The sequence below is a fragment of the Hermetia illucens genome, chromosome 2 (assembly GCF_905115235.1).
Source record: "Hermetia illucens chromosome 2, iHerIll2.2.curated.20191125, whole genome shotgun sequence".
Classification (NCBI taxonomy): Eukaryota; Metazoa; Arthropoda; class Insecta; order Diptera; family Stratiomyidae; genus Hermetia; species Hermetia illucens.
The window spans coordinates 102,446,040-102,454,750 of NC_051850.1; the positions used below are offsets into that span (position 1 = coordinate 102,446,040).

The 8,711-nt window shown below is 41.8% G+C and overlaps 2 protein-coding genes across 2 annotated transcripts in view; both read right to left on the reverse strand.

The window, feature by feature from the left end:
• The window catches only part of LOC119649348 (cubilin homolog), a 62,015-nt gene extending 57,972 nt beyond the window's left edge, over positions 1–4,043 (reverse strand). Inside the window, exons 1-4 of the mRNA XM_038051456.1 lie at positions 3,847–4,043; positions 3,551–3,790; positions 3,306–3,492; positions 3,148–3,251 (exon numbers count right to left, since the gene is read on the reverse strand). Coding sequence (XP_037907384.1) covers positions 3,148–3,251; positions 3,306–3,492; positions 3,551–3,790; positions 3,847–3,923 — 608 coding nt within the window. The 5' untranslated portion in view covers positions 3,924–4,043. The remainder of the gene's footprint in view (positions 1–3,147; positions 3,252–3,305; positions 3,493–3,550; positions 3,791–3,846) is intronic.
• Positions 4,044–4,561: 518 nt separating this feature from the next.
• Positions 4,562–5,249, reverse strand: LOC119648830 (U6 snRNA-associated Sm-like protein LSm2). Its single transcript, XM_038050692.1, has 3 exons — positions 5,113–5,249; positions 4,990–5,057; positions 4,562–4,930 (listed from the first exon to the last, which is right to left on the reverse strand). Exons 1-3 carry the CDS (start codon positions 5,113–5,115, stop codon positions 4,714–4,716), a joined length of 288 nt encoding a protein of 95 aa, XP_037906620.1. The 5' UTR covers positions 5,116–5,249; the 3' UTR covers positions 4,562–4,713.
• Positions 5,250–8,711: the final 3,462 nt, after the last annotated feature.

Here is an 8,711-nt window from a genome sequence, read left to right on the forward strand (position 1 = left end):
AGGCACACTTTTAACGTTCTCATATGTGACCCGAACTTTTCCATATTCGTGTTCCATCTAAGCTGACACTTAGATGTTACCAACTTGTTTAACAACTTTTTGACTACAAACCTCTTAATCCGTCCACATGATCCGCACTAAATAAATCGCCCCTCCTGCCACGCCGGACTGCTTCTAGTTAAAAAAAGAGGAACACAAAATAAGACTGCACCGCATCGGTCAAAACCGTGCCAAATACAGGAAGACACGCTGACAACGACACTCGCTGACAAGCGTAGAGCAGTTTTCTGCCCTCCACTTTTATCTTAAATGTATACAACAGAGAGGACCCGCACGTAGAACATGCAAGAAAGAGTCCCGCATATATGGATTTAGTAGCTCTCCTGTTAAGACCTCATTCACACGTCTCAACATAACATACTAATATGATTAAACCCGTCCTGGGGTCGATTAGGTGTGGGCACAAGCGCATGGGTTTCGCAATTGTGGCTTCCAAGTATGTCACTTTATACTGGTATTTTAAATTTAGTCCGTTTGATTTTACTACGGGCGGACGACATAGCCTGCCTTTCAGCAATATCGTAACAGTTTTTTTCGTTGAGATCGTGACACCAACTTTGGTGTCTACGCGTTTACAATACGCATGCACGCTGCTCACGCGCAAGAACGAGGGGATCGTCCACGTAAGCAACGTATTCAACCTTCGAATTGAGCTCCAACACATAACAGTCTTTTCGTCATAACGTTCCATATATATAGAGCTGCAATAGATCTCTGGAGGCAGCAGACTAAAGTAGAGAGGAAAGGAAGATTGCAAAACGATATCACGATCAGATACTTCTGATCATTACATCAACAAGCGAATTGAGTTATGCGAAAATACTGCGGGGAAGGTCAAGGCAGACACTTCTTTATCGGATCTGGGCGTGAACCTCATAAGGTGTACGCAAAATGGGGGTTTATTACCGGCGAGAGAAAATCAAAACATCTTCGTAAGAAAATTGAAGTATTCCTACGTGAAGCAGGCAAGATGAAAATGTGTTAAGAGTCAATGGTGATTGAATATAAGGACTTGGATGAGATCACCACAAAAGGGGGCCTTTTCACGCCTGAATACAGTTCTGGCAAATGTCGGCGAATTCACTACTTTTCGGAGACGGAATATGGGCTCCGTAATAAACCTCCAGTTAGTTAACGATACCATATCAAACAACCGTTTCGAGAAGCAAAGTTGAATACTTCAAAATGTTATGCAAGGAAGTGGACTCCAACTCACGGGGAGGCTTTCACCGTCGATCACCAACGTTGATATATTATTATTAGTACTTTCTTTCCACAAGTTCAAGTGAATCCAACTAACCCACTGTTCATGATTGGCAAACTTTTCAAATAGGTTATCTACAATAGGTTTGTACCGTCCACACACAGGGAAGGTGGTCTTTTAGACAAGCGATTCGGATTCCGAAAGGTGAGATTTACTATCAATGCGATCAATACGGTAATGAAAATTGCCGAGGTAGCAATAGCGGCCAATAAACCTTACGCGGTATTCTCGATATGAAGAATGTCTTCAATTATTCAAGATGGAGCAAAATAATTGAGGCTTAAGGTAAATTAGTGGCTCCTGAATGTCTGGTAAGTATCTTCATAAAATTTCACCTGGAGAAACTGCTGTGCTACGATTTGCACGATGACCCTAAAACGTATTGGACATTTGTAGGATTCCTCAAACATCGTCCCTCTACCCTCTCTTGTGGATAATAATGCACCACAAAATGTTGACCTTGCGGGTTTCCAAAGAAATAGCCGTTGTTGGCTTCGTAGATGACATTAGGCTGACTAAAGTGGCACAGGATATTAAGGAGATCGAGATTCACACAAACGATGCAGTTTGGGAAATCAGATCTTGGCTTGAAGGGGCTAATTTGAAAAAAAAATTGCAGATAAATATCGATTTAGTGCATTTAGGTCATCCTCTATGGCCCAACATATGCAACCGGCGAGTTTTATACCTATCGTTAACAATTAACAAGAACTGAAGCAATATTGGAGTAGCGGAAGCCCCATTTCACCTAAAAGGTGCTGGATACACAGAATTATCCTAGACGTCTCCCAGTGGGTTAAACGACGGCATGGAGAAGTTACTGGGCGGATACGGAAGATATCGTGCATGACGGCTCCCCATATTGACCGACATGCGATATGATTGCGGAATATGTGGGGCAAGTTCGATTTTTTCGCGGACAAGGCGGAGGCGGAAATTGCCACCTCTGAAACTAAAAACTTTCAGTTTTTTACGTTCCCCCACTTTTGCACTTTTGATGGCGAGCCAGTGTTATTCTCCGATGAGTTGCCGATGTCTGCCGTCCGGTCCGGTCAAAACAGTTTCCCACTGCCGAATGACAAAAAATGACCGTCAAGTGATTATCGCGCTCGAGGCTGATGTCAGCACCTCTCTTGTTTTTTATATCCAGAAGACATCTTCTAAATCTATTGCCGAGCGCGAAGTGGTCCCAACTGACCTGGCATAGCACGATCTGCGCTTGAACAATATGTCGATTATAAGGCGGTAGAAACTGCGGAAAGCTCCAAACCTACCATCACTATGGTGCTATAAACTGCGTTTCCCCAGGTGTCTGAGCAAGGTGTTATCAGAGCCCACCTTAGTATTCATCACGATCGCAATGTCACTTTTAAGAAGTCTCTCTTGGAATGTGATAAGTTGCTCATAAAGGACCTCCTTCTCCTATGCACCGCAAGTCTCCTTTGGTGAGTATTATTGCGCTATTGAGATATTACTCATCCTAGATCAGAATCTCGCAGAGAGTACTGTGTCTGATATAGGTTTGTAGGACATCTGGGCATGTCTAGCAGCACCGATAAGCATTCACGCTTACTGCACTCAAGCTTGGCATAGTAGCCGCTTCCGAAGCTTAAGGTGTTCGAGAATTGGAGGTCGCCTTTTTGCGATAAGAGGGGAATACTTTCTGTAAATTCTAAGTGCCCAGCTCACAAAGGAGTTGAATTAACATTTGGAAATTATGAGAACCCAAGTTTTCTAAAAATTCATTTCGGGGTCTATTCAGATTTTCAATTTGCATTAAAAGCGAATTTTAAACCTAACAAAAGATAAAAGTTAGAACTCACTTGTAGCTACCAGGTGAGTTGAGGCAGGTGGCATTATTTTGGCATCCAAGTTTCCCCGTTGAAAAGATAGCACACTCATCGACATCCTCCTCACAAGTTTCTCCCTGAAAATGTTTTTTCAGTAGATTATTGTTGCAAACGTTCAAGTACCAACTTACCTGCCAGTTGTTCGGGCAGATGCAGCGAAACGTGGAGTATAAGTTTATACATTGGCCCCCGTTTTTACATGGCTGATTTCTGCAGTTATCTCTCGACAGCTCAGCCTGTACGCGATTAAGTTTGGTCAAAGCCGTTATTAATCTGTTTTGAACGTCCATAAAACGTAGTACATTTGATGATCGTGTCCTTTCAAAAATATTCAAACAATGCGTACGTACTTTTATATGAGTTTATAGTTTGATACCTCTCTTCCAGCGTTTTTACTCGATCCCTTACCGATGCCATTTGAGAGATGAACTCACTTATCTGGGAATCTATCGGGGATACATTGTCCGGGATGTAATGTCTGCTTGCTTCGTTCAGAATGCTCACAACGTTCACATCGTTAATATTCAAAGTAGAAGATCCTTTTAAACGCAACGTTATATTACGGTTTTCAGCCGAAGTTATAGCTAAACATCCATTCTCGAACAGAAATTGGGGTCTTTAATTATGAAACATTGTTAGGAGTTACTTCATGCGAAGGTTTTTTAATCTTACTGGGATTCAAATGAACACCGCCCTTCATTCAGAAGCGTTAACAGGAGGATTAGTAGTTTATTCCTTGTTTTCCACATTTTTTCAGAACTCACAAATTCACAACGGCGCTACCACCTTCTATGAGTACGCCCTCAAATTAAGCACAAATTAAAACAGTATCCACCTACCACCGATCACACTTTAAGATACAACTGCATATTTGGGAACTGTTCGCCTGTATTTATAGTAAAGGGGCGTTCTCTTATCGAACTATGATTTCTCTTTAATAGGTTTTGAGTATTTGATTAAAATAATAGAGCTGAATGGGTTTTGAGAGTTGAAAGAGGGCGACATTGACCTTCGAAGTTCACAGAGGGTTGCAGTAAAATGTTCGCCCGAAGCATGTGGTAAATGTACAAATCTGTGATTCAACAATAAAAGGTTATTGAATTCAATACCTATCCATGCAGATATCTCTTTTGGATACTTGAAAATGTTTAGACACGTTATAAGTGGTCACGTTTGCAGCTACAATCAACAGTAGAGGAATTAGGGGCACTTCCAGTTAGGCTTGTCGACACCTCGTGTACCCCTTGGGCTGATTACAATAAAACCACCCTCCGTGCCTTAATATAATATTAGTTGCCATCAATCTTTCTGGAGAATAAATTTACTTTAGTTTTTTCTTTGGAGGATCAGTAAAGCTCATTAATCCAGAAATGAGTTAGCACAGGTATTCAGTTTAGAACGTTTATTATCCAGTCATTGGAGTTTTTCCTTTCAAATACAATTCTCCACTGTACAAAGTCGTAATCTTCTCCGGAACCAAACAAAAATCCACACTTAATCATACATTCGGTAAGGGCTAAATATAAGTAGGTAAGGGTCTTATCTAGTCGGGACGACAGCCTCTTTCCTAGCCGCGTCCTGTAGAAGTTGCGTATCCACCTCATCGCCAGGCAGTTGAACGTAACGAACAACCGAGCCGCGGATGAAGCAGTTTTTCACGGATAACATGTGCGGGTACTTCTCTGGGTCCGTCACGCTGATGTCTGTGAGTTTAATGTTGAGATACTGGTCCACAGAATGCAAGGTGCCGCAAATGCTGGAAATAGAAAAGGCGGGTCAATGGAGTCATATGCTTTTCAGGTTATGTTCGAATACCATAAATCATTTTTCAGCTCCACAACGACATCCTTGCCAACAAGTGACTTGAAGAATGAGTAGAATAGCTGAAAGAAAATTCGACTGTTGTGCCAAATAACTAAGAAACGTGATACAACCAACCATTTCCACTGTTCGCCGACACTTTCCCTATTAGATTCGCAGAATGTTGACATCCAAATGTTGTTGCTCGTTTCGCGCAGATTGTTTACCAAATGCGTAATAGCATCATTTAGTTCAGCTCGAAATCCGTCGTGTTTGTTGTCTTCGATAAAGATTAAGTTGAATAAATTTGGTTTGAGTCGAAGGTAATGCAACTTGCAGAGAACTAGTGCGGCGAAATAAAAGTTAAAACAAATCCAAAACCGGAAATTCTGCACTTCAGGTATGAAAGGTTATGTGTATTTCATATGTAAGAATATTTTGGTACTCGAAGGTTTCGTCAGGACGTAGCTAGAAGGAATAGTTTATACGAACTTAATACGTTAGATTAACCGAACCAGCCATTATAATTATTAGGCAATTTGTGACACGATACATAATAATGTGAATACAATGCTGCTATATGGCCCAATCAATCAAGCTTTTAATCTCCGGGGAACGGAGGCGGCGATCACCATCACGACCGGTTGATGGTTAGGAAACTACGTTGTTGTAATGGAAAAATAAAATTTTTATTGCTACTGGATGTCGAATGGCAGTCGACGTAGTTGTGAGTGAGTAGCTGAGCTAAATTAGGATAATAATCACGAGCGAGAGCAATGCTGATCTTTTTATTCCTAGTCTACCGTTACAGTATTGTGCTCTAACACGTTTCAAGGTCTCCATCCAGGTGGAGCCCATCAGCACCGTAAATGTAATATTTGATGCTTCCGTACTCTTGGTTTCTTGGGCGTCAGGGTTCTTGTATCAGAAATATATGAGGGTAGCCTTGCTGCCAGTAGATAGGGAGAGGTTTTGGCATCCTGCAGATCAATTTGACTAACTTAGACACAAGTAGACACAAGTTTAGTCAAATGTGAAAACCGCCGCTAACTGGAGAGTCTATTGCGTGTACAGTTGGCCTCACCAGGGTTACCAGGTTATTTCCACTGTTTTCTTTTGTGCGATTTCTCTAAATATTGCGCAACTGGGTGGTGTAGCGAAACCTTAATCCCAGTTTCGTTTTCTTTCGTCGTCTGGAAGCCTTCCCAGGTTCACGGTATCCGGGTTGCATGGATTCCCGGTATTATATCAGTTACATTCACCAGCACCCTCTTTTCTTGGTAAAAGCAGGACCCTCTTTTCTTGGTAAAAGCAGAAAAGAAGATTCTAACGGGCAATATTTAGCCTATAGTGCCGGTTCCTTCGCGTTGAATTTTCGCTACTCCCAGCTTTCCTCTCGTTTTTTGGGAAAATTGGGGAACATTGCCACTGACAGACAGCCTGTAGTCACGTTGTAGTCAAGTATCCAGTGCCTTTGATTATGAGAGTTGCTGTACGCTCCTTTCTAGCTGAGCAGGCCGTAGACACTGAGTGGAGTCTTTTCACTGAAGTGTAGAGTATGCCATCGACAGATTTCTTCGTGGGGGGACATGACTCTGGTGAGCTCTCCAAAAACAACACGGCTGCATATCATTTCATGATGCACCCCTAACAGATGAAAGATTTAACAAAGAACGGAGGTTCATCAGTAATAGAAAAATTTGTTTATCCTCCACTTCCAGAAGCATTGCCAACACTTGGAGTAATTCTACCCCTGATGACGTCGCATCTGAGCTCTGGAAAGCGAAGAGCTGGGACTCAAGATTGTGATTCAGTGAGTTTTTCAAACGAGTTATTTAGGAAGGTAGAACACAATCGGACTGGCAAGAAAACACGACCGTTCCAATATCGAAAAGGAAAGGTAGTCCAGCAGAATGTTCAAATTACTGTCCGATCCGGCTTTTATCCCATACCATAAAGATTTTTGAACGAATTCTTGACAATCGTGTTTGTGACATCATTCAAATTACTGTAAATTAAGTGGGGTTTGTAATGAACTGCTGAACTACTGACGCATTACACCCAGCCTCGTTACATTGCATTTCTGAATCAAAAGAAGGCCATGCGCCGTACGAACTTATTTGGTATGTTCTGTGGCAACACCTAGTACAAGAATAACTCGTGCGCTGCGTTAAACTGCTCTATCACGATTCGGAAAATAAAGTGCGATGTGTGGCGGATAATTATTTCCTAGCATCTCATAGTAAAGTTGATCTTGAGCAACTTGCTCAAAAATGGAATGGTCGCCTCATACATAACGGTCTCAGACTGAATCTGAATAAAAGTGCATTTTTGACGACCGCAAAGGAACTGAACGAGGTGAATGGGTAAATCTGCTGTGGTCAACGAGAGAAGTGGACACTGCAACCTAATTGTGTTTTGAAACATTGCGAGAAAATATAGTCTCCACGTTCTTAATATTAGATCTTCTTCCAGGTGGCAGTCTTGTTTGTCATTGTAATGCTTTGTCGCGTCTTTTGAGCTTGCCCTGTGAATTATAATTTAATTCTCAGTGTACACATCGAGGTTTGAATTAAGCCTGGACACCTTGGCCTAGAAGAAGATAACAATTATTACAAGTTATTTTATTTGAGGATTAACGGATCCTAAGGATTAAGTTGTTCCTCATTTGGTCCGATTCGATATCAAGTGGATGCGGACTTAGGATACTTCAATCCACAAAAAAAACAATATTTCAGCTCTGGCCAAATTTGGTTCAAAGTAATGACGGATTCACATTCAATATAATTCGTAGTCATGTCAGGTTCTGCGTATTATATAGTAGAGGGTTTAACATATGCGAACCGCTTCGGTCAGGTTGCTCCCAGGGCAGAGGTGAGGCAGCATCTAACGAGTTGGCTCTGCTCTGGTAAGAAACCTTAAAGCCGTCTTCGCAGTAGCATCTACTGTCAAGTCGACTCTGGGTGGTGAAGTTATAAGGAAATATTATAGGAAACCTAGTAGGACTTTAAACAGGACACTGCTCTCTTAATTATCAGATCAGAAAAATTACGATGCTGGTCTCGGCTATGTTAGCAAACGTAAGGGAGAGGATGTGACGGACTGGAGGATAGAACAATGGGCTTAGTAATAAGTCTAGCCGCGCAAAGACGACTCTCCTCGAAATGTAAACTAAATCTAATCATTTTCACCGCAAGTTTCAGTCAAGTAATGATTGCTTCGCATGAAAATAGCTTGGCATCTTGGAGATGCTTTGTGATCATAACCCATGGGCGTAGTTTCCTCCGGAACGGGAAGATTAAGTACATCATTGTACATGATCTATCACAGCAATCACACTCTACTTGCGTAGAAAACTGGCTTTTTCAATCCGTATTCGGGGTCACGCCAGAGCCTTTGTTTTTGCAAGTAGTTGCTGATAATAGTACTGAGCTAGGTAGAAGGATCAACGGCCTTTAGGGATTTCTGTGTAATGGCCCAAATAAATATATATTTCACGTCCAGCGAGATAGTAGGGTTGATAATCAGCAGCGGGGAACGGTTTTTCGCATTTCGGTTAATAGAGAGCCCACTCCGCGGTTTGGCTTGTCTTATTAGGCTGGTCTGGCCTTCATGAATGTTTTGTCATCTATTGCCTCTTTAAATGGGTAATGGGTTCTACCAAACTGTACCTACACGCTAAGGTCACATGCATGACTTCTTTGACTTTTGTCCTCCTCAAATTCCAACCTAGGAGT

Excerpts from the sequence above, each read along its gene's own strand:
- LOC119648830 (XM_038050692.1), bottom strand. Across the intron at positions 4,931-4,989 it reads GAGCTGAAAAATGATTTATG|CATTTGCGGCACCTTGCATT; the intron begins GTATTCGAACAT and ends TTCTATTTCCAG.